Consider the following 26,112-nt stretch of genomic DNA (forward strand, 5'->3'; position numbering starts at 1 on the left):
GTGACGAATCGAGAATCTGGCATGAGCTTCATGATGACCATTACGAGTGGCCAAGAAATATCCAAGAAGTGTTAAAGTCTAATAAAAGAAACTAACATTTTTCTAGATAAACAATAATACACACCTATGGTTACATATATACACTTTAATATATGAGTGTTTTTTATATATATCCAACTTATGAGGCATAATTACATATATCCCTGAAGCATAGTTTTTAATAAGTATATATGTATTGAAATCTTGCATTTTGGTAAAATAAGTAATTATATCTCATAAGTTGGGATATATGAAAATATATAAATTTTCAATGAGACATAGATTAATTGACATATGCGGAGTATTTTGAGGAGACTTTCTGATTTTTATATATATGTTTTCCGTTAGATTTGCTGGAATAACAGTATATGTATTTTTTTCTTGAATTAGTTGTTTGGGGCTTTATATAGTTTAAATGGGATGAATAGGCTATTAGATTTCCTTTTAATTAATAAAGGTTTTTTTTTTAACATTCAAAAAGGCTTTTATTAAAATAAAACTAGCGAGAAGCTAGAAGTACGAAACAAGTACCGAAACAGGAAATAATAATAGAGATATTTGTGGTTTAATTTTTTTTCAATAAGTCTAAATTATTAGTTTTGTTGCAAGTTATATTGATGATATCATCAATTTTGTTGCAAGTTACATTAATTTGATTTTTTTATTTGGTTATTTATATTTACTTTAATCAACGATGAGTTGGTGTGGTGATGTGGAGTCCCCTAGTGACCTATAGGTTTCAGGTTCGAATTTTTTTTTTTTTTTTACCAACTTTAAGATATAAGTAGCCCTTCTATGGATGTTTAGAGTGGGTATACCCAGTTTCAAGTACGAAGGGACAAGATTTACTATATTAGTCGTCGTACTTTCGGACGGATTAGTAGAAGGTTATCCCCTCTTGGGTATTTTAAATAGGCATTTTTACTTCGAGTGAACTCTCTAACGCGAACCCGGTTAAGATAACGTATGATATAACTCTCGCTGTTGAATCATGACACGCAAATTTCACCTTAAGAAAAAAAAATCCCTTTAAATATGTAACTTGAAACAAATGAATAGTTTGAACTAGAATCTTTAAATAGGAAATAAAAATCACGAAAATAAAACCAAAGGGACGAATATACAATCAACTCTATATTTAATACCCTCCACTGCGGACCAATCTATCCTACGCCTTTCCTTCCCTCTCTATCTATCTGACAAATCTCACTTTCTCACACACTTAAAAACACACACTGTTTTTTTACTTATTACTTTACAGTCAGCAAGCCAAGCAAAGCAAAGCAGAGCAGAGCAGAGCAACGCAATGAATTCATTGGATCTCTTTTCTTCTTCACTCCACTCATCCATTTTCATCATTTCTTCTCTCTATCCTTAATTGCGCTCCACCTACTCCCTCTCTCTGATCCACATTTTACTGTACTCTTTCCTTCTCTCTCTCTCTCTCTCTCATTATACATATATACATATTATCTATATCTATATACAGTATGTAATAATTCATCTCATTACCGTTATTATAGTCTGATCTCCGATCAGATACTACCACTACTTACTAGTACTACTTATTCTTCCGAAACGGCATCTTTTGGAGATTTTCGTTTTCCTTTTAATTTATTTATCTATGTATTTATCTAGCATTTTGCTAACTGATCTTTTAAGTTCCGAAACGACATCGTTTTGAGATATTAGTTAGCATTTTGCTATATTAATTACCGATCGGATACCGTTATTGCTCCGTAACTACGTCGTTTGGAGATATTTTTGTTTTTTTGTATGTATTTATCTTAGCATTTTTGGCTCCGATCAGGCACAGTTGTTTTGAAACGACGTAGTTTAGCGGTTTTTGGTTTTTCGATTGAGTTGTGATTAGGTTTAGGTTTAAAAATGAATCCTTTGTGTTGTATTGCTCCGGTATCGATAGATAAGGACCGGAACAATTCGCCTGTGGTGAAATCACAGCCTGAGTGTCAGTTAGGGTTTGAGAGTTCAGGAAGGAATGGTAGGCCGCCGAGTTTTTCGGCTCAGGTTTCGTCTGTAGGTACAGATGTGGATAATGGAATTGTTAATGAAGTTGAGGATTGTGAGGTTGAAGTGAGGGAGAAGGATTCGAATCTACCAAAATCGGTAGTTTTTGGTGGTGGCGGTGGTGTTGTGGCTGGGATTCTGTATAAATGGGTGAATTATGGTAAAGGATGGAGATCTAGATGGTTTACATTGGAAGATGGAGTTTTGTCTTATTATAAGACACATGGACCGGATAAGATTGTGTTTAGTCCCGGTAGAGAGAAAGGGTTTAAGGTCATTGGCGACGAGTCGGTTAGGTATATGAGGAAATGGAGTAATGGGAGTAATCACTGTAATCGATTTGGTACTAGACAATGGAAGCCTTATGGAGAGATACATTTAAAGGTTTGAACTCTTATCTTACTTTAATTCCTAATGTTTATAGATTTTATTTACACTTGCATAGCTTAGTACTAATATAATGTTTTAACATCTACTTAGTGAATTCATGTTGTAGTGTCTAATAATGCAAAGAGAAAAATAAAAATCGCTAAGATATTGCAGAGTGCAATTTTACTTGATCTCTAATAGTTTTTAAAAAAGCAACACAGAATTGATCTGAAACTGGCAATGCCATCCTTGGTTTGATATGTTCTAGTGTTGTTTTCTACTTGGTTTGCATATTAGCAATTACAACCACTAGGTTGCAATAAAAGGACAAGCATGATCGGGTGCCTTATAAAAATTGTGGGTACCAAGTTTATCTGCTTTTGTGAATTTTACCATGTCGTTGCTACCATATAAACATAGACAACAGGACATTTAGTTAGGTGGCAATACGGCATTGTATAATTTTTGTGATTTGGACTTTATGGAACACAAAATATTCTCTTTAGCTTTAAAGCAAAACAGATATGACATATAGCAGATGGATCTGATCTCTCAAATAATTATTGTTTTCTTAAAGTGGAAAGTCTTTGTTTTCATATTCTTTGTTGTTTTACTATCCTGAAATAAAGAAGTTTATAAAATGATTTCCTAAATAGGCCAGCTTCTTTATGTTGACTAGACCTAATAAAAATCATTTGCTCATTTTCTAGTGAAACTTGAAGTTGAATTGTACTTCCGATAGACCCTGACAATTGTTTAGTGTTTCTTCTGTGGACTTGCTAGATAAAATACGTGCTTAATGTTTCATTTTAGCCAAGTGTAAAGCGATATAGATGAAGATTCATCACTTATTCTTGTGTGAGACTGATCAGAACTCAATAGTCAATACAGCACTAATGATAGTTCTCTGAATCTGATTTTTGAATCTGCAATATTGTGCACATGTAGATAGCCGTGGAATTATATATTGATTATTGATATAGTTTCCGTTGTAATGACATTGAGATGGAATCTTCTGAAATGAACTATTATTAACATTGTGTTGTAAATTATAATACACTTTTCTTCCTCCTTAATTCTCTGATTGTGGATAATTTATCTTCATTGCTGACATAATCTATATTCAAGGACTTCATTATGAACCATTGTTCTCATCTTTAATGCTGTTGATATTACATTGCTTTTCTCTTTTAAGTTCCCATGAAATTCAATTATTTTTCAAGTAGATGCCTCTGTATCCCATTCTAATCTAAATAATATGACATACAGGTCTCTTCTGTAAGGGCAAGCAAGTCAGACGACAAAAGACTATCGATATTCTCTGGAACCAAAACTCTTCATTTACGGTGCATATCTAGAGAAGACAGATCTGCATGGATTGAATCCCTCCTAGCTGCCAAGGATAAATTCCCTAGATTGTCTACAGGTGATCTTGCTCCTTCCGAAGACATGGTTATTTCAACCGAGAAACTACGATCCCGATTATCCCAGGAAGGAATAATAGAGGAAGTAATAAAAGATTGTGAGTCAATTATGCTGAGTGAACTCTCTGCCCTGCAAAACCAAATGAAGGCTCTTCAACTGAAACACATCGTTCTCCTAGACACGTTAAGACGATTAGAGGTATTCCTTTATCCTTTCATATGAACAAATCTTGTGTTTGGGCCAGAAAGAATCATACAATGTTCTGGATTTTACATATTCTTTTTCCCTTTACTTTTAGTATTGCAATTTGATTCGGTCTTTTAAAACATCTGTTTCATGAAAGTTCAAAATTTTGCATTGATTTGTAGAGTCTCTGATTTGCAGACTGAAAAAATTGAGCTGGAAACAACTGTGGTGGATGAAACAAAAGAGCGGGATTCTTCATGTGGGCAAGATAGAAGATTTAGTGGTAAGCTAAGCTTTATGAGTTTATCTTCTCATTGACTAGCTAAGAGATATACATGTTTGTAAACGCTAACCTTTATTGTGATTGCTTGCTGTTTAACATTTAAAAAGAATGTTGTTGGTTATTAGTAAAAGAATAATATCCTTTGATATATTTATCTTGCTGGCCTTTGCAACAGATTTCTATTCTATAATGTCAGAAGGCAGTGGATCTGATTCCGATGCAGACAATGAAAGCCCATATGGAGTTTACATTGAAACAGACGAAGAAAATGGAACGTTTTTTGACACAAATGAATTCATGTCTGCTGATGTTTTAAGATGTGCTTCCTATCGGAGTAGAGAAAATACAGGAAATGGTTCTACTTCTTTGTCAAATGAAAAGGACTCTTTCTTATCTGGTCGTCTACGAGGGGCTGGAACCGAAATCAATTTAATTCAGTATCCTCAGATCAAAAGAAGAAACAGTTTACCTGAGCCAAAGGAAAAAGAAAAACCAGTTGGTTTATGGTCCATAATTAAAGATAACATTGGAAAGGACCTCTCTGGTGTTTGCCTCCCTGTTTATTTTAACGAACCACTTTCTTCATTACAAAAGTGCTTTGAGGATTTGGAGTATTCTTGTTTGGTTGACCGTGCTTTGGAATGGGGAAAGCAGGTCAGGTACTCAAGCTATACTTAATGCATGGAAATTATGTTGTCAATGGTATTGTACTGGCAGTTTAGTCCTTGATGATTAATGATTTGCCATTTTTCTTTGGGGTGTAACTAGTTAAGGTTAATGGTCTTGTGATATTTCGCTTTTATACTTAGAGCTATATGTGTCAAGTTGATCGGTCCGGTGATCTGGGTGTTGGGTCAAAACAAGTAATATTATCTGGTACTATGATTTGAAATAATAAAGCTATCATCATTTCTATGATTCTATTATGATTTAGTATCATGATAACATGACTAGGAAGCTTAATGCAATAAATACAGATGTTATGTTTCTATTTGACCTGCTAGAGAAAAATAACCTGAATTGACCCATGATAAGTAAAAGCATCGAACTTAGTCAAGACGTCAAGTTACCACATCGAGTTAGATGACATTATGAATCAAACTGCTATAATGTGAATCAAACTGCATGCTTGGAAATAACTGTTTTAGGCGATCCTTAAAAAAATTCGATGCTGTGCTTATTATAAAAGTTATAAAATTTATATGTGAAATGCGATTCCCAACACTCCTGTTAGCTGACCCCTATCCCTATATAGTTATGAGGTTCTTATAAACTTGTTTGAATTTTAAGTATTATGATATCTGTTCAAAAGAAAACGAGCTCCGTCACAATGTTTGGCTTTTAAAAGTTGTACTGACCTCAAACTTGTACCAATGCAGGGGAATGATTTGATGAGAATACTAAGCATTGCGGCTTTTGCTGTTTCTGGTTATGCTTCGACAGAAGGTCGGCAATGCAAACCTTTTAACCCTCTCCTTGGCGAGACTTACGAAGCAGAATATCCTGACAAGGGACTACGTTTCTTCTCCGAAAAGGTAAATATACTCTGGATTTTCTTTAATGTAACACATTCGTTTAGGCTTCTCACTTTACATTAGCGGTACCAAATCCTGCTGGTCAAAACTGGTTGTGTACCTGGTAAAAGATAAAATGGGGCAACTTTGGTAGAGTTTAGACTATGTCTGTCTGACCCAAAATACTTATTTTCTCCATAAATATATAATTCGTGCAAATAAATATAATTACAAAAAGTATACTGTTTCTGGTTAAAATGATTTAAGGGGGTTTATGTATTAGAACTACACTTTCGCTGTTGTTTTTCTTAAATCGGTCCTTAATTTCTTATTCAAGAAAATTGTTAAAATTTGCCAGCATAACTTTACATGGCTGTTTAGAGAGGAAGTTCTTTTCTCTGTTAAAGGTCTGACAATAAAGAATGATATGATGTATTAATTTTCTCACTTTTTAGGTAAGTCACCATCCTATGATTGTTGCCTGCCATTGTGAAGGCAGAGGCTGGAAGTTCTGGGCTGATTCCAACCTTAAGGGGAAATTTTGGGGGCGTTCTATTCAATTGGATCCTGTGGGCGTGCTTACCCTGCAATTTGAGGATGGTGAAACATTTCAATGGAGTAAGGTCACTACCTCTATTTACAATATCATTCTTGGTAAAATCTATTGCGATCACTACGGTACCATGCGTATCAAGGGTAGTGGTAACTACTCTTGCAAACTCAAGTTCAAGGAGCAGTCTATTATAGACAGAAATCCGCATCAGGTAACAATAATATCTACACGTTCTACAAGTTTTTTCCTTGCAACAGTAGTCTCTAGAGGTGGTAAAATGAAAGGGTTGAGCGGGTTGGTTATGGGTTGAAACAGTTTGGGTCCGAAATGGGAAGTATTTGGGTTGGGTTGACCAGTTAACACTCGTATTTCCCTCTTCTTATGTGATAATAAAGAATTAAGGGGTTAATAATCATTATTACAACATTTTTTCTGATAGTAAACTAGATCTTAGAATAGGAAATACCTGGAGGTTGTGTGCATTCAAGTTAGACTTCTATTGACTTTTAATTTGTTTGATCAACACCCCTTATAGCTAGAAATTCTTTTGTTTGACCTACTTGCGATACAAAATATAGGTGCACGGGTTTGTGCACGACAACAGAACAGGAGAGAAGGTAGCGATGTTGATGGGTAAGTGGGATGAGGCTATGTACTATGTGTTGGGAGACCCAACAACGAAACCAAAGGGTTATGATCCAATGACAGAAGCCGTTTTGTTGTGGGAAAGAGATAAGTCTGTTACCAAGACGAGATATAACCTTACATCATTTGCAATATCTTTGAACGAAATAACACCTGGTCTAAGGGAGAAGCTGCCTCCAACTGACTCCAGGCTCAGACCAGATCAGCGCCACTTGGAGAATGGGGAATATGAGCTCGCAAATTCAGAGAAACTTAGACTTGAACAATTACAGAGACAGGTACGTTGTTACTTGTGTGATTTGGATTAGGTTTCGACTCTAAGAAACCATATACTTCCTCTTGACCTTTGACTATTTGAATACAGATATATATCTATGTATATATATATATATATATATATATAGATGTTTGATTTTTATAGAAATGTCAAAAAATAGTTTTAGTTAGTAGCAACATATAAGAATGATGTCGACCTAAAATTACAACCAGAATGGGTAAATGAGAATTTTTAAATTGTTTGGCCGAGTATGAAACAGTGTCTATTTTATTATCTGTTGAGTTGATCAGAAAACACATTTGTTCCCATATCATTATCTGCACATTTCTACAAAATAGTTACTACGCTTTACGAGTATATTATTAGAATTGTATAATTCCCTGAATAATTTATGTATTTGAATAAACATTAATATAATTATAATATATTAATATATTTAGATAATGATTATTAGGATTTTTAATTTATAATTAAATTAATAATGACATCATGAATTTTTAATTTGATAAAATCAAGAGCTATGATTGGTTAATAAGCTATTAGGTCGGTTGTCTTTTAGTATTTATAAAGATGAGCAAGTTTTTGTGTGTCTCTTGTGGGTAGTTAGATATTTGATTAATAAATAATCCTTTAGAACGATGGAAACATAGAATGATGTTAAACAGATAGAACCATTGCAACATATTCATATAGTTTACTAAAAATGGTGGTAATCTCAACCCCTTTATTTATGGTTGGGTATCTTTGGGATAATATATTATATATCTTCAATGGAACAATAGAAAAGTTAGCTTAAACAGAAATTGATCTAAAATGTCAATGAAATTTGGAAATTTAGTAAAGGGACTGGTCCCAAACTAAAATACACTTTGTTTCATTTTTGCAATGGTTGCTGACTTTAATTTTGCTTATATATGTGTGGATAGGCAAGAAAACTGCAAGAAAGAGGATGGCGACCAAGGTGGTTCCAAAAAGATGAAGATGGTTGTTTTCGTTATGTTGGTGGATACTGGGAAACAAGAGAGAAAAGAGATTGGAACGGAATCTCTGATATATTTGGTCAGTGTGTTGACTCGATTCCTTGTGTAGAAGAACAGTAAGCAGGAGATTCGGTATAGGTGATATTGTAGCTATTAAAAAAGCTTGCTATGGTGGCTGTATTTTTCATGTAACACGACTGAGGCTGGCAAGTATATAATTTCTAAAAAGAAATAAAAGGAAAATCATGAAAAACTTTGTTCTGAAAGTAGGTTCGTTATCATCCGTTTTCTTTTTAAATTGCATCAATGAATATGGGTTCTCAAGTTGAATTTTTTTCCCCCGTATTTTGTAATCAAGGCTCCCCAATTGTTCTTTGTCCTGGTAGGACTTATTCATTTAGGTCATTCTTTTATGATCTTCTTTTCCGCTTCTGTTTATATGGTGTAGGCTTATGCTTTAATTTTGAGAACCGATGCCACTTTCCATTAAAAAGGATAATGCAAAGGTAAAAATTTTATGTCTTTGGATGTGTTTGAGCATTACTGGGTTTTGATACACGGTTCAAGAGAAATTAGGTAACTTTTCCCCTGCTTTTGTACATTTATTATCTTCTACAGGATTTAAAATGCATCAACCTTGGCTTGGTTTGTTTAATTTTGGCTAGTCTAGCAATGCTGAGTTTGAAAACAAACATTAGGCTACTGGGTGACAGCGAGTCTGACACTCTGAGCAAGCTCAAAGTAGACCACTAACTCGATGGGTTAGGCTCAAACTTGATCTGCTAGTCTTTTTAATGGGTTGAACAAACTGTATGATGATCTACTATTGTTTTGATATAAATACTTTAAAAAAAAAAAACAAAACAGAGAAGCAAATGTTACCTACACCAATGGCTTAATAGCCTAGTGTAGCCGTGTAGGGATGGTCTAGGTACCAATACCGTACCGAACCATACTGAAAGCGAAAAACCCCAAAACCCTTTACCGAATACCGTACCGAACTCCAGGTGACAGTACCAAACAATACTGGTTTCGGTACCGAGATCTTCGGTTCCGCACCATATATGTATATGGTATTGAATTTGCCATAGAGTATTTGGAACCATGTCACTAACAATTAACTATATATGTAAAACTAAAGTTGTAACAGATTTCATTCAATTGTATACAAAAAGACGATGCCATGCTTTCCAGTCGTGTCGTATACAAGACCTTTATCTTCATTGACTGTATGTCTAGAGTCTACACACATACCACAATGATCAAAGTATAGAATATCGGTATACTAACATCATGAACTTTGCATAAATATCTTTTTACATAGCTAAATTAAACATAACTAAGATTATACACTATACATACTACATATTCTGGGAAAACTAAATTTCGCTACTACTAAATCAGTTTTTCCATACCGAAACGGATTTCACCAAATCTCTAAAACTGATACGAACCTGAATCCCTATCAGTACTTTTTGGTTTCGATATTTCGATAATCTTGCTCATCCCTAGCCTAGTGGTATCTTATGTTGGGACAAGGCCTAGGGATCAAAAAGATCGTGGGTTTGAATCCCACAAGGGAGTTTTTTTCATATTTATTGAGTTTTCATCTGAATTGGTATATTGTCATTATTACCTAATGGGAATATAATCGGGTGATACCTTGGTAGCACAATGATATTTCAGTGGTCCATCGGTGATCAAATTTGTCATTCAGAAAAGAAAAAAAAAGTAGCCTATAAGTTAAATGTATATTTTGATTAGTTAAAAAAAAATTAAATTCATTGAAATACACCGTAGCCAATATCCAGGAAAACTAGTTAGCAAACCCCTATTAATTAAATCAATCATATAATAATCTATTTTTTATAAATTAATAATTTTAGTCTACAGTACTTCCTATATAGCTCAGTAGGCACTAGCTTTATATGTTGGAGGTCTCGAGTTCGAGACATGGGAATGACATTTGAAGGAATTTCACAATAAAGTCCTCCAGTGAAACATGTTTGAGTCCTGCAGAGAGGGCAAGGTTTTATCCCAATTAAATGTCATGTCTTTGGACAGTTTAGTTGGGAGTTTCTCAACCTACTAGGTATTGAGGGTGAGGGGCTCTCCAACGCGGACCTGGTTAAGACAACGTAAGCTAAATCCCCTGTTATGAGCAAATGATCACATCTTTTAAAAAAAAAAAAAATAGATACATAATTTTAGTCTATATATGGAGCTGAATTGTGCTGAAAAGTAAGACTATCATCGTATAGATAAAGCGAGTTGTGTTGAAATGCAAGATTATTAACGACCATTATCATTTATCACCGATTGCATATGTACATAAGATAAAAAATCTGGTTAGTCGGTACACCAATATCTTGACTAATTGAAATTTGAAAGCAAGTACATAAGACCACATTGGGTTCAATAAACTACATATATAGATGACCGTTCTTGAATGTAGTGTTGGTCTTATATTCAAATTGCTAGGAAACATCAACATAGATTCCAACCAGCCCATGAAACCCCTTTTTGCCATTACCCAGGCACCCACACGTACGTTGAAAACACTGTTCCCAAAGTGCACCTAGAGACACAAATGGTGCACCACTTATTTAGTAGTGTATATATTCGACCATGAGTCCTTGTTACATGGACAAAACATACAAGGATGGTCTTATGGAATCAATGTCTCTAGTGATGGTGTTTTTAATATATAATGAACTTGTGTTCATAGCACTTATATTCTTCATATATATTTGTCGGTTTCTGTTCCAATGTTTTCATTTTTTTCCCTTTTAAATACATATTTGGTACACTTAGGGGCTACCCAATACTAAGACTCATCATGTGAAGGACTAATTCTAGTTAGCGTCATATTAGCAAAACATTCTTATAGAACTAATCCCCCTAAAACATCTTAAATGCAAAGGACTAGTCATGAACCTACCTTTTACACCATTAATCCTTTAAACGTCACACACACCCTTACAATAAGACTCGTCTTTGGAAGGACTAACCCCCAAGAACGAGTCACACGTAATGATGTAGACTCGTCCCTGAAAGGACATATGCAGAGGACGAGTAGCTAACGAGTGAGAAACAAGTGCATTGGGCATCTCTTTATATTGTATGATGAATTGATAGGTTTAATATTTTGTTTTTCTGATAAATAAATATATAAGAGATTGAATCATTTCGAATCATCCCAAATATGAAACAAAGATTTTTTAAAAAAAAAACACTTAAAAAATCCTTTTAAATCTTATCTTTGATTTCTTTTCCATTGCTAAAAAAAACTCAAAAACACATTTTATTTTAAAATCATTTGAAATTTTTTTTTTTCTACCCTCAACAAAACTCAAGAACACAATATAAAAGTTTGTATATCACTTTTGCAATTCAAGATCTGCTCATCGAAAGGAAAAGTGAAAGTCTCATTTCATCACAATAACTTTTGAGGTAACAAAGACTCCTAAATCATTACTTTTACATTAAAAATACTAGATAGGTATCCGTATAATGTGATAACAATGTTGTCGCAAAATTCATTTTCAATAACTTAACCTTATATTCATTTTTTATGTCTTCGCAAAATGCATTAAGTATTATAGTTTGACCACTATAAGGTGATAGAACTTGATTATTAATCACAGTAATAATGGTATGTAATCTTCCTACATTATTAACCCAAATGGTGAGCTGTTAGCTCAGTGGTCAGAGGGTTTTCATAATGTGGTTTTTTTCTGTAGGGTCTCAAGTTCGAATCATGTCACATGTAAATGTGGTAAGAGGGTCTTAGCAATGTTATATTCATCTTACACATGGGGAACAAACCCTTTAAGGCATTGTCAAAAGTCGAACCGACGTGAGCGCATCCATGTGGAAGGTGTTAGCCATTTATCCATTACTATCTTTAAAAAAAAAAATTAAAAAATTTGGAGATGACATCCTTCTCATCTACATCAATCAATGCATATATAGAGCAAAAAGAAAAGGTAAATGATTAATCCTCCTAAAAATTAGCCTAAAATCCCGCTAAAAGCTTTAAAACATGAAAAAAGTGTTATCCATTAATTATCTTTCTTAATCTTACCCCCTGATTTTGGCACATGTCTAAATCTAATAGTTATGATGATCTTTAGGTTATTCTTTTAAGAGGATTTATCATTTCCCAAAAGAAAATAATCACCAGTCATGTACAATAAATAAAAACCTTTAATCAATGATCCACGAGAATAATCAGCCTCAAATCTTTCAAATACCTACATGTGAAAAGAATTAATTAAGTTTATGGTGATAAAGGAAAAAAGGGATATGGAGTGCTTATACCTAATTGTTTGATTAGATCCTAATAATATTAATTAAGTATACGTAAACAACAATAAGAATTTGAGATTTATGCTTAATTTTTTTTTTTAAAAGCTAATCTTCTATATGTATATATGTAACATGAAATAGTATAAATTCATAGGATTGGAAGGTAACATAAGAAATGACTTTTCTTGGCAAAAAGACATCCCTTGCACTTGCTTTTTTTCGAAAAGGAACTTTTTAAGTTGATGCAAGTATATTTAATCTGGAGATAGAGTGACACACATTGTAGGGTGTTAACAAACATACTTTGGCTAGTGGCGATGGCAATATTGTAATAAAGTCTTTGAACTTTTGTGAAGGACATAGAAACTAAGGTCTTGCCGTCATAGGCTCTTAGCTCTATTTAATATTTTAGAGAAGTGATATATATCTATAACAACCTTTTGCCATCTATAATAATATATCCATTGAATATTTGTACACTGTGCTATAAAATATGTACAATTGTTGCAAATAACTAAAAAGGAATGTAGATATATCATTTCCCAATATTTTATGGCATATTCAGAGGCAAATATCACCAACAGATACAAAGATTTCGACGGGTAAGGGCAAGGGTGCAGAGTCAAACATTGGCTATTTGGCAAAGTTTTGGCTAATTTTCGACAAATAGGAAGCTGTCACGTGGATTTGCCAATAACTAGCCAAATTTTGCCAAATTGCATGATGTAGTTGTCAATTCTTGCCAACATTTGTCAAATTTATATTTTCCAAATAAACCGTAAACTTTTTGTAAACTTAAAAAACACAATACAACTAAATAAAGCATTACATTTAATTAATCCATAAAACACACAAATACTTATAAATAAAGAAAACGATTACTAAACATTGATGTCTATGTCTAGATTATCCACGTGCTCCATAATATCACGACGTATTATGTAATGTGACAATCGTCAAAAATCGGGTCAACAAAAATTTTTAATTAAAAGATTATTAAGTTAGTTTTTTCCTAATTATGAATTAAGTGAAGCTTAATCAAGTAATAATAAAGTATGAGTTAAACTTTTATTTGATTATTATGTTGAAATCTAGTCTAATATATAAACTCCCTTAGCAAGTTTAAAAACTTTGATGATGAGCAAATAGAAAATAAAAAGATCAAAATTCATGAGAAATCGTAAAACGTTTATTTTTCGCATGAGTCTTTCTCGTATGAACTTAATACTTTGTAGAACCTAATATCTAGTGTTTTAACACTCTAATATGATTTTTAATTCACAATATAACACACTTGAAAAATTGAAAGATTTAATTAAATCCCATGAATAGTAAGGAAGTTAAAAACTATGTAATTAATCCTTTTTACTAGATATTTCTTGCACCACCATATTTTGAACACATCATTTAATCCTTTATAAATTTTATCTTTAAGTTTATAAAAAGCTGGTATATATTTTATATGGATAATGATAAATCAACCTACTTTGTGTGCCTAAAGATGTGCCTAATTGTAAGATGATGACATGTGGAAAAATCAGGGGGCAAGATTAGGAAAGAGAATTAGTGGAATCCACATGTCAAATTCTTAAGGATTTAGGCATATCTTTAGGCACACCAATTAGGTTGATTAATCATTTTCCATTTTATATACTTACACAAATTATATAAACATATTTAACTAGATATTTGTTGTTTTAACCTTTAGAAAATGATCACATCACCCCATGCTACTTCTTGCCTTGGCCACCAAGAAACGCCCTTTTCCTTGGCCTCCAAGAACCAACATACACTATTAATTACTTGACTTCCAAGTTTCCTACTATTACTAACTTAACTTTCAAGTATTTCAATCCTATAAATAGCAAGCTTAAACCTCATTCCAATTTGCACCTCCCATAATTCTTTCTCCCTCAATTTGGTATTCCAAAACTCTATAATTATCCATCTCCCTTAATCATAATAATAATCTTAAACTCTTGGAAGTTCTAAGTAAAGGAAAGCCGCTTTGATCTTAAAGTGCAAAGGAAAATCACAAGTAAAGTTGTTATCTTCAAGTTTTCTAAAGAGCGCCAAAAGGGGTTGTTATAATTCCTAATTAGAGCCGGGATATCAAGACTTTCATCAAGATTACAATTCGAAGTTCTTGCCGAATTCAATCAATCTTAATCGGTGTTCTTCACTACGTCGTTATTTTGATCTTATAACTCCTAAACTCATCATACTTGTAAGTGTTTCTATGAAATCTTACTATACTTTGCTCTATGATTTTAGAACTATATGTTATGTATTGAAATGTTTGTCAACTTAGTTTATACTCAAATGATATGTATTTACATTTAAATACGTTAATTAACGCTTTTATATGAATATTAAATTGTTGACACTTTTGTAGAAATACATGAGTAAAACACTTTTAACAAATACTTTTTCTATACTAATTATGGTGTATAAATAAATGTATATTTATATATATAACTATCCTAATTCATATAATTACTATTCACCATCTGTGAAGTTTCGTATTTTTGATTTGTTTGGTTTATGGATAGAACATATCTTTGATACGCTTTTAACCGTACTATATTTCTAAACGTGATTGCCATTGACCTTGGGCATATATGGGGTATACCAACAGAGCGGATTGTAGTTCGCAAACGGTTTGCGATTCGCATTCTAAACGCAACTTGGTTCACCGTATGGATACTACTCGACCCAACGTCAACCCTAACACAACTTGAAATATAATATTGGTTTTTCTTACCACTTAAGGTGTCTCTTCATTTTATAATTAATACATTTTTGTATTGATTATAATCCTACTATTTAAAGTATCTCTCCTTTATATATTATATATATATACACACACACTCGTATTCGTCTCCGAATACATTCTGTATCAGTTCAAAGAAATACTATCAAGTGTCTCTTTATTCTCATTCATATCTTAAGCTAATTGTTAGCTTATTATCTGCATTTCATCAAAAGCTTTTTAAGGATTTTTATATAGCTAAATGAGATATCATTTATAAATATTTTAAAAATAAATTATAAAGGTTATTGAAAAGACCGAAATCAGTAACGTTGACAAGCGTATTAATAAATAACCTTATAGTTTATTTAGGTTTGAAACAAGAAAGTAAATAAATCATATGGTGTTTAGGATCTCCCGATTTGGCTAATTGACTTGCTCGTCATCTCATTACATTTTCATCATTTCATTTCATTGCTCCTAAGGTGACACTCATAGCCTCTTATTAACTGTTTTACGTTTTAGGCTGAGAATACATTGTCTAAATTATTTTATACTGAGATGCACTTATTTTGAGAAAACGTTATATACAAATTGGATATCATTTTTATATTCATACACTCTGGGAATATTTCATAAAACAAATTACTATATGAATACACGGTTTTAGATTTGAAGAATGAATATGTTAAACTACTATCTCGAATTCGAGGACATGGTATGTTCTATTATGATTTAGTATGATCGGATTCGAGAAAATATTATATGATGTGGATTATATAAATATAAGATTCTGTCATGGCAGTGAAAACCTTTATAGTGTTAAGATGTGAAGTATATATTAAGGTTCTGTGATGGCAGTGAAAACCTTTTATATTGTTAAATTGTGAAATATATATATTGAGGTTCTGTGATGGCAGTGAAAACCTTTATATTGTTAAGATGTGAAATATATATTAAGGTTTTGTGATGACAGTTAAACCCTGTATATTGTTAAGATATGAAATATATATATATATATATATATATATTAAGATTCTGTGATGGCAGTGAAAACCTATATATTGTTAAGATGTGAAATATATATTAAGGTTCTGTGATAGCAGTAAAAACCTATATATATATTGTTAAGATGTGAATTATATATTAAGGTTCTGTGATGGCAGTAAAGACCTATATACATATATGGTCTTATGGAAAATACAAGGTTCTGTAATTCCAACACAGACCTGTGTATTGTTATGATATGAATTATCTGAGAAAGTTTTGTGGCTGCAATAACAACCTATATATTATTATTATCATGTGAATTATCTGTTAGGTTTCCGTATTAATAGTTAACCTATGGATATTCATAGTATGAATATCAATTTAAGTTTTCATTACAATATAATACCTATCTAGCTTTATATTATGACTTATCTATTATGGAAATAAATTTCCAAAAGTATTTCGGATTAATGATCAAGGATATCATTGGGATTATACTAGTAAGGGTATTACTACAACCTTATTATCCATCACACTATATTGTTGTAAAACCTATGACCTCACCAACTTTATGTTGACGTCTTTTAAACTGTATTCTCAAGAAGTTAAGGCGGTATCGGACCATGCTTGGTTTGGAGTCTCATATGCATACATTAGAGAAACAAATCATTTTGATTAGTTAATTTCTTTTTAGAAGTAGTTGTTCAAGTTCTAGGAACGTATCTACTTTCCTTGTAAAGAAATGCTTCGTTTATAAATAAAATCCAATAACGTCTCATTTAGAGTTCGTTTGTTATAATGTGTTATTGTGATTCATCTAATTGTTCACACCTTCCGTTTCCGCAAAATTAAATATTTTGGGGGTGTGACATGTAATGCGTCTCTTCGTTACGTAACTGAAAATGAAAATTAGGGTAGGTAACACGAAGACCGTTTGGAGGATCCCTGATGTACACCGGTGATATCGCGTTGCCGTCATCTTTGAGGATCATGTTATGTAAAATAACACACGCATACATCGTGTTAACAACCTTTTCTTTATTCCTCATCTGTGTCGGTCCTTCTATGATAGCCCACTTGTTCTTCAGAAGCCCGAATGCTCGCTCAACATCTTCTCTCGCAGACTCTTGGAGTTTCTTCATTACCTTTTCTTAATGAGCGACCAGGTATGCATACACTTTCACAAAATAAGACCAATATGGGTAAATACCATCCCCTAGATAGTATCCTACTATCGTATACTGTAACGGCGACCGTTTATAGTAAACCCCGTACTCAAGAGACTTCCCATTCGCTTCAGGAATAAATAATGGCGATTGTTTCAACATATTGATCATGCCTAGAAAATGATGTCTAGCTTCATGCGCCTCATATAAACGCGCAACATCATGGCTAGCCGGAGAAGGCAAATACTCTTCACCATAAAGATGCTTTATGGCGATGCAAAAGTTGTCTAGACACTCACGTGCAGTTCTAGTAGAAAACGACAACCCCTCATCATAGTGATCGGCGAGGTTGTCGTAGCGCGCACGTGCACTTTGAATTGACGAGAACCCTCTAGTACCCACCACATTCACTGAATCCCGAAACCATGAAAATGATGCAGTGATGTCTTCTATGATTTTTAGAAACAACCGCTTCGACATGCAATATCTCATACGGAAAACCTCATCATCAAACATTGGATCATCTACAAAGTACATGGCCATCAATTTCTCATGAGCCGTGTACTGATCGCTCCAAATAAATCTTCTAGTCGAAAAAGTTGATGCATTGTCTTTTTCTAAAGTTGCAAGAGCAACAGAAGCCAAGAACTCGAAGCCGCCAAAAGACAACGACGACGAGAAATCGGAACTTCCGAATTCAGGGATTATTTTTACGGGTAGTTGTTCGTCGTCAGACATTTTGGCTAATGAAAATTGATATAAGGTATGTGTGTTTGTTTTTTGGTTATTTGATTAATGTGTATGTATAAAAGTTGTTTGATATTGGGTGTATATATAAAAGTTGGGGGAAAAAAATAAATAAAACGCTCCAACGTTTACTTTTGGAATAAAGCAAACGGTCACTAGCCACGTGGCACTAACCCAATGTTCACTTGTATCGGCCAAATGTGGCCGATTGAATAGGCCGATGCATATTTCCGATACATGTACATGCTACAATGTTGCCAAAGAGCCAATACTAGCCAAACAAAAGAGCCGATCAAACTTGCCAATTGCACCTTTGCCCCTAATATCAAAAAGTGACGTTGAATTTAATGGAATCAAAGTTGACTTGTATTATAGTAAACTAGTGTTTTCCTTATTAAAATGATATCAAACTCTTAAGCTTGCATGTTTAGAACCTGTGTTAAAAATGACAACCTCAAATTATGTTCACGGGTCATTATTAACGTAATAAAGTAACTATAGAATTTAACAATATTACAATAACTTTCACATATTATAGACTTATTTCCGCGTAATGCAGCGGCGGTGGTGGTAGTAATAGCGGAGGTAGCGGTGGTAACGGTGGGGGTGGGAATGGGGATGACAGTGGGACGGCGGTGGGGCGGTGAATCGGTGATGGTGGTGAATGTAAAAATAGTTGATATTAAAGGTGGTATTGTCGTCATTTTAAGTGTCGAGGGATGTTATTTCCGCGCAATGCAGCGGCGGTGGTGGTAGTAATAGCGTAGGTAGCGGTGGTAACGGTAGGGGCGGGAGTGGGGATGACAGTGGGACGGCGGTGGGGTGGTGAATCGGTGATGGTGGTGAATGTAAAAATAGTTGATGTTAAAGGTGGTATTGTCGTCATTTTAAGTGTCGAGGGATGTATATTGTAAATTATTTCATTAAGGATATTATAGGTATATTAGATGGATATGTTTAAATTAGTTAATAAAGGAGAAAGGTATTTTTGATTTTTCAAGGGCAGAAAGTTTAAGAAAAAAAGAGTGATTTGTTTTATTAGATTGTATAAATTATGTAAAACTCCTGAAAACATAAAGCATATCAAAAACTCATAATATATGTATTTTGTAAATATATGATAACAACTATATGTTAGGTCCCGTTGATCCTAGAACATCGAGATTTGTACGAATCCATATGTGCGGAATCCACCTGAATCCGTTCTTGAGGCTATAACATAATCACACACACACACACACATATATGAGGGAAGGGAATATGTGGCTATCTTGTAACTAAGCTTGGGTATAGAACCCCTCACATGTCAATTTTTTAAACCATAAAAATCATGAGGGCCATGTGATTTATTTATTTTGCAACAAATATTAAAAAATTAATATATGAGGGGATTTATACCCAAGCTTGGATACATGATAGTCATATATTCACTTTTCCATATATATATATATATATATATATATATATATATATATGATAAGAACAAAAGATAAACAATAATACTTCTTTTATCATTAGTCAAATGATTACAATAACGAATCCATTTACAATACATCTTAATGATTACGGATTACAATCAAAAAGACGATTCTTGATAAAGAATTACATGGTGGACACAGGGCATCGATCTCTACCCTGATCCGTGAATAGCTTTCTGACTAGTCTAAAACCATTCAGCTGAAACCCTAGACCTATAACACGTATATATACTGTCACATACATATCTGGGTTGGGCTGGGCTTTGGCTAACAGGACGTATACTACACTATTATCTCATAGAGATTAGTGTAGTATAGATATCATCTCATAGAGATTAATGTCTTATAGATATCATCTCATAGAGATTAATGTAGTATAGACATTATCTCATACACAATATAGTATAAATAATGTCTCATACACAACATCTCATTCATAATGTCTCATACACAAATAGACAATATAGTACAGGTGAAACTCCTATAGCCCATCTCCTGAATTGCATTGCAGCGGACAATAATAGGTGCACAGAAACTGCACCAAACACTATACACTATAACACAAAATATTTAGATACGATATATCTTATTAGGGGGGAGGGAGTGGAGGGTTGAACTCTCTCATCCCTTTTCAAATAACCAATAAAAAACTCCACCTCTTTTCAACCCTTCAACTTTTTTTCCAACCCTTTTTTAGTGGCAACCATCACTCTTCAACTTTTTCTTCACATTTTAATAATTTACCCTTAACATTATAAACTTTACATAATTAATCCTTTTAATTATAACTAACCAACTATATAAAGAAAACACATACATTTCATTTAGCGATTAAAAAATTAAAGATACAAAACATAAAATAAAATAAAAACACATACATTTTATTACGAATAAAAAAAACTACAAAAATAAATCAGCAATCGGTGTTGGTTGAGCCGTTGGGTCATCGAGATGGGATAAATTTTGTCTCCCAACGAGTTCTGCAAGATCATATCGAAGATGATGATGAACATCTTCATCTTCTATTTCATCTACTACATCATGGTTATAAACCACTTGATCTCCCGTATCCACAATACAAACCGGTGATATTGCCCTTCCATCATCCTTTATAATCATGTTGTGCAATATAATACACGCGTGCACGATGTTAATAATCTTGTCAACCGTCATCGCTCGCATTAGCCGACTCAAAATCCTCCATTTTCCTTTCAAAACACCAAAAGCTCGCTCTACATCCTTCTTGCCGATTCTTGATATTTCTTGAACTTCTTGTCATTTGTTTCGGTTGGATATGCCATTTCCTTGACATGAGTCGCCCACCTAGGATAGATTCCATCGGTAAGATAGTATCCCCGATTGTACCGATGGCCATTTACGGTAAAAGAAGAGTCAGGAGCCATCGAATTTTTCGCTCCCTCATATACAATGTCGATTGATTCAAAATATTGATATCGTTGAGCGACCCTGGAGGACCAAAAAAAGCATGCCAAATCCACAAGTCTTGTGAAGCAATGGCTTCAAGTGTAACCGTGAGGTATTGATGATCACCTCTCTTGTATTGTCCCTTCAACGCTTTAGGACAATTTCTCCAAACAAATTGCGTACAATCAAGACTTCCTAGCATTCCTGGAATCTTGTGTCTCCGTTCATGCGCTTCGTACAACCGTGCAACATCATGATTAGTTGGCCTACGTAAGTACTCGTCACCATATAACTCGATGACCACGCTGCAAAAATGATCAAGGCTTTAACGAGAAGTTCTCAGTGCCATGCACAAGTAGTCATTAAAGTTATCTGGAGGGTTGCTTGTTCCGAGTTGTTCCACCGCGGATGTGCATTTTTGTATGGCAGCAAAACTCTTTTTCCCCGACCCATCTACACGCTCTTGAAAGTAAACGTAACGTTGCTCAATATCACTAACAATCTTTAAAAACAACCTTTAACTCATTCAAAATCTTTCACGAAACCAAATCGGGCCAAACTTTGGGTTTTCAACAAAGTAGTCACGTATAAGCGTTTCGTGAGCTCGTTCCCGAAACCGCTCGATGTAGGCGCGGGTTTTGGTGGAGCTTGCTGTGGCGTCTTCAACCGCGTCAAGAACACTTTGCAAAAAAGGTAGGCTACTACCCGTGGATAAATTAGGAAACGGCAAAAGAATTGAAAATTCCGAAGCCGAATAAATCTCATCGGACGACGATGATGATAAAGATAATGGATCCATATGATGAAAATATGTTAATATTTATGTTTGAATGGAGAAATATAGAGTATAAATGGTCTTTGGTTGTGTTTTTGGTATAATGGATTCGACAATATATATAGAAATTCAAAAAGAAAAAAAGTTTGGCAGACTTGTCACATTTAGTCCCTGGAGCGTCTAACTTTACACCTATGGTCCTTCAACGGTCACATGACCGTTTGAAATATTTACGTTTTTGGTCCCCTTCTTCTTCATCTCTCCGCGAGATAAGTAATCGTTCCCCCCTTCTCGCTGCGATCTCCCTTCCATGACAGCCGAAGCTCGCCCATGCCGCTCCATCTTGAGACTGAGCCCGCGGTCGATCCCCCCTCCCCCTAGTAAATTACCAATCAACCAAGTTTGTTATACAATATTATGTGGTCCAGGGTGGAAATGGTGAAGGGGTGAGAAGAGGTTAACAAGGCTTGGAAGTGGAAAAGCTTTTGTATTTGGAGATGAATGAATTGAAAAGGGTTCAATTTTAATTTTCTTAAGTATTTTTTATTTTAATTTGAGATAAAATTGTTTACATTTTGCATCTTTTATGTAACATTCATGAAGACGATATCAACTCATATAACATTGAAGACGATATCAAGTCATATGAGCGGCTACCCAATGCCTTCGTTATTTTGCTCGTCTGGTGTGGAGGGACGAGTCCACACCATTGGGTGGGACTCGTCCATGGTTTGTTCGCCTCTTTCGTCCCTCTCTTTCGTTCATCTAGAGACGAGTTAGTTCCGTTTTGTTTTTCTTTCTCATATATATATATATATATATAAATACATATGTGTGTGTGTTCTGTAAAAAAAAAAAAAAATTTGAGTTTTCCGGCAGCCGGCAAAGCTCATGAATAGAAGAAGAAGATCGATGGGAAAGGTGAACTTTGATGTTTTGTCTTTTGTCCACTTTTTTTTTTTTTTTGTCAATTTTTCAGTTTTTACCCTAAACTTTGATATTTACTTAAAAGTAACCCTAACATAAATAAACTTCTTATTTTTTTTCTCTAAATATACTTTCTATTATTATTATTATTATTATTATTATTATTATTATGAAGGGGTAGAATTAAATAATTGGTGAGTCTAAGACTAGTATTTGAGGGATGAGTGCATTGGGTATATTTTGGGGAGACTAGTCCTTGGAGTGTTTTTTTGCTGATGTGGCGTTGATAGGGACTAGTCCTTAATGGATGAGTCCCTGACATTGAGTAGCCTCTAACCGGTAAAAGATGATATCAAGTTTTTTTCCCCTTTTTTTTTGTTTAAGGACGAGGAGAGGTTAAACTATAGTAAATAGATATTTACATCACACTTTGCTACAAAATTACCAGCGAGGCTACCATCAATTACAATAAAATCGTAATAAGGGGTCGATAGTCAACAATAAGAAATTGAGCTAATTACTTGAAAAGTCCCTTAACTTGTCACTGAAACCTTTTTTGAGGCTCCAACAAAAAAAAGTTTTATTTGAGGGTATAAAAACGGCTAAAATTACTATAGTAGAACCGTGACCACTTTTTGCTGACGTGTACAGTAGCTAGCCGGTTTTATCCTTATTTTTAAGGGCTAATTACTTGAAAAGTCTCTCAACTTGTCACTAAAACCTTTTTTGGGGCCCCAAATTTTGTTCCATTCAACTTAGCCACTTTTTTATATTCCCTTATACCATATGACATCTAGCCACTTCCATTTCAAAACCACCGCTGTCGGCGTCATAAACTTTATGGTGGCGGCTATGGAGATTTGCGGTGGTGTTAAGTAAAAGGTTCAAATCTTTAAGTTGGGTTGTTTAATAAGAGTTGAACATAAGAATCGTTAAATGAGGACAAAGATACAATCAAGATTATTCAAATTATTTCATGAGTTTTGTGGTGGTGGTGTAGGGGTGGCCGAAAAATTTGTATGTTGTTTTTTATTTTCCGATGATGTGATTATATACTAGTGATGTTGATGATGAGCTGACGTTACCATAGGGAATATGTGATTATGGCATCCCAAATCTGTAATGGCAAAAGGGTAGTCGGATTTAGGTGGTGTCGGCGGTAGGATGGTCGGAGGCTATGAAGATGGAATGGAGATGGAACCCAAATATATATATATATATATATATGTATTATATTTTGGTGTTTTGTATAGAGATATGACTTGGAATTTCTATGTAATCCATAAGACAATAAATGAAATAAGACAAAAGAGAAATTATATTCAAAATACTTTTTGACCGGCTACTTATACAAGACCCCACAATAGTAATTTTAGCCGTTTTCATACCCTCAAATAGAACTTTTTTTTTATTCGAGCCTTAGAAAAGGTTTCAATGAAAAGTTGAAGAACTTTCCAAGTAATTAGCCCGAAATTCGAGTTTTACGCCCCTCTGTTTTTGACTTTCTAATCCTTTAGATTAAAAGTTGCAAGAATGTGAATGTCCTTGAACTTTTGATTATTTATTTTCTCCATGACCTTTGTCCTTTTCAAATGGAAAGAACAATCAAATAAGACGGGAATCCACGTCATAAGGGAAAAAAAAAAACAATTTGATTGGATCAGTGAATACAGTCTTTGTTTTTGAAAACAGAGGTCATGAATTCAATGTTCATGTCCAGTAACGTTGGACGTCCTTTTCTACATTTAGTAGAACCTGGAAGCAGCCTCTCTACCTTTGGTAGAGGTATGGCTATCTACATATTAACCTCCCTTATACACTGTTAAAGACGATATTAAAACCCAAAATTCGTAAAATACTACATTAAGAGTTACTTTTTTTAATCCATGTCTTAAGAAAAAGGCTAGCTTTTTTTTTTCTCCACTTAAATAGATGTATCCACTCTCATGAAATAAATATGGCTATTTTTAGACATTTTTCTGACCTTAAAATTATATTGTGTATGTATGATATCTCGTCGACCTATAGGTTGTGAGTTCATGTATCACAATCGACATTTTTGTGAACGGATGCAAACATCATATGAAGTCAAGAGTAATGGACTAATAGTGTAACTGAGGTTAGCACATGTTTTTTTCTTTGTTACATATATAAATAATATTTTTTAAATTCTTTCGCCTCAATTTAAATGCCTACAAATAATGATAATATGCAATATATAATATAATATAATTATTATTCCTTTTTTATTTATTTACAACATGTACTGTTTATTGTATATTTAACACTTTTTTATTTTTTTATTTTTTCTGAAATGAAGGTATTATAGTAATTGATCAATTGTATCAAAAACATTTCTATAAAAGTGAACATATAATATGAGAAAACCTAAAACAATATTGTCGACATTTGAAATAGAAGAAAACTAGATTAAACTATAATGCGTTGTATGGTTAGACAATTACTTATGAGAAAATTTTGTAAATATATGACTCACATTGTATTATCATGCAAATAAAAAAGTATATACCCAATTTAAAATATGAGATAATAATATATTGTAGCAAAAACATATATCTATATCTATATTAAAAGAGTAAGAATTCTAACATTTTAAAGCCCTCTTGAAAATTAAACCTATTTTAAAACATTGCCACCTAGGATTACATCATATGTGTTATCTCCATAATTTTTTACAATATTTATCTTATTTATATATGTTAAAAAAGAATTTAAATATTAGAATAAAGACTAACTAGCTAATTAACCCGGGTTCAACCCGGACATATTAATAATAATTTTTTAAAAGCGTATGATCATCTTGCTGAAGTTGCGACGAAATGGATTGAGTCTATTCTGAAACATCTATGTGATTATTTACTACAACATTTTTTAGTTTTGATAAACAAATGCATATAACTATCTTTAAGCTTTTGTGTATCAAATATATTAATATATTAATAATAGGAAATTTTATACAAAAATCTTCTAAAAACAATTCTCTTTTATTTATATAAGAGAAGAGATATACAAAACTTTATATACGTAGGATTCCCTACAAGTACATTAAACTAAATAAAAACTTTATATACACATAATTAAAAGAAAAAATAACAAAATCAAATCCCATATCAAAATTAAAGCACGTACATTAAAAAAATAACATAATCAAATTCCATACCAAAACTAAAACAGGTATAAACTTAACATATATTTTTAAATTTGGAAAGTATTTATTTATC

At 33.4% G+C, this 26,112-nt stretch overlaps 3 protein-coding genes across 3 annotated transcripts; 1 reads left to right on the forward strand and 2 right to left on the reverse strand.

Annotated features, from left to right (window-relative positions):
* The first annotated feature begins 1,261 nt into the window (after positions 1-1,261).
* LOC122595230 (oxysterol-binding protein-related protein 1D) lies at positions 1,262-8,629 on the forward strand. The gene is made up of 8 exons (XM_043767567.1): positions 1,262-2,451; positions 3,706-4,059; positions 4,246-4,330; positions 4,506-4,984; positions 5,710-5,865; positions 6,300-6,608; positions 6,976-7,320; positions 8,246-8,629. The coding sequence occupies exons 1-8, from the start codon at positions 1,927-1,929 to the stop codon at positions 8,417-8,419; spliced, it is 2,427 nt and encodes an 808-aa protein (XP_043623502.1). The 5' UTR covers positions 1,262-1,926; the 3' UTR covers positions 8,420-8,629.
* Positions 8,630-17,503: 8,874 nt separating this feature from the next.
* Positions 17,504-18,256, reverse strand: LOC122595322. Its single transcript, XM_043767667.1, has one exon. The coding sequence runs from the start codon at positions 18,254-18,256 to the stop codon at positions 17,504-17,506; it is 753 nt and encodes a 250-aa protein (XP_043623602.1).
* Positions 18,257-20,975: 2,719 nt separating this feature from the next.
* Positions 20,976-21,967, reverse strand: LOC122595328. The gene is made up of 3 exons (XM_043767671.1): positions 21,714-21,967; positions 21,171-21,473; positions 20,976-21,066 (listed from the first exon to the last, which is right to left on the reverse strand). Exons 1-3 carry the CDS (start codon positions 21,965-21,967, stop codon positions 20,976-20,978), a joined length of 648 nt encoding a protein of 215 aa, XP_043623606.1.
* Positions 21,968-26,112: the final 4,145 nt, after the last annotated feature.

This window comes from Erigeron canadensis, chromosome 4 (assembly GCF_010389155.1).
Source record: "Erigeron canadensis isolate Cc75 chromosome 4, C_canadensis_v1, whole genome shotgun sequence".
NCBI lineage: Eukaryota > Viridiplantae > Streptophyta > Magnoliopsida > Asterales > Asteraceae > Erigeron > Erigeron canadensis.

Excerpts from the sequence above, each read along its gene's own strand:
- LOC122595230 (XM_043767567.1), top strand. The coding sequence starts at position 1,927 with ATGAATCCTTTGTGTTGTATTGCTCCGGTATCGATAGATAAGGACCGG. Across the intron at positions 4,060-4,245 it reads ACACGTTAAGACGATTAGAG|ACTGAAAAAATTGAGCTGGA; the intron begins GTATTCCTTTAT and ends TCTGATTTGCAG. Across the intron at positions 4,331-4,505 it reads GCAAGATAGAAGATTTAGTG|ATTTCTATTCTATAATGTCA; the intron begins GTAAGCTAAGCT and ends CCTTTGCAACAG.
- LOC122595328 (XM_043767671.1), bottom strand. The coding sequence starts at position 21,967 with ATGGATCCATTATCTTTATCATCATCGTCGTCCGATGAGATTTATTCG. Across the intron at positions 21,474-21,713 it reads CCAAAGTTTGGCCCGATTTG|CGTGGTCATCGAGTTATATG; the intron begins GTTTCGTGAAAG and ends TCATTTTTGCAG. Across the intron at positions 21,067-21,170 it reads ATTTTGAATCAATCGACATT|GTGGGCGACTCATGTCAAGG; the intron begins GTATATGAGGGA and ends AATCTATCCTAG.
- LOC122595322 (XM_043767667.1), bottom strand. The coding sequence starts at position 18,256 with ATGTCTGACGACGAACAACTACCCGTAAAAATAATCCCTGAATTCGGA.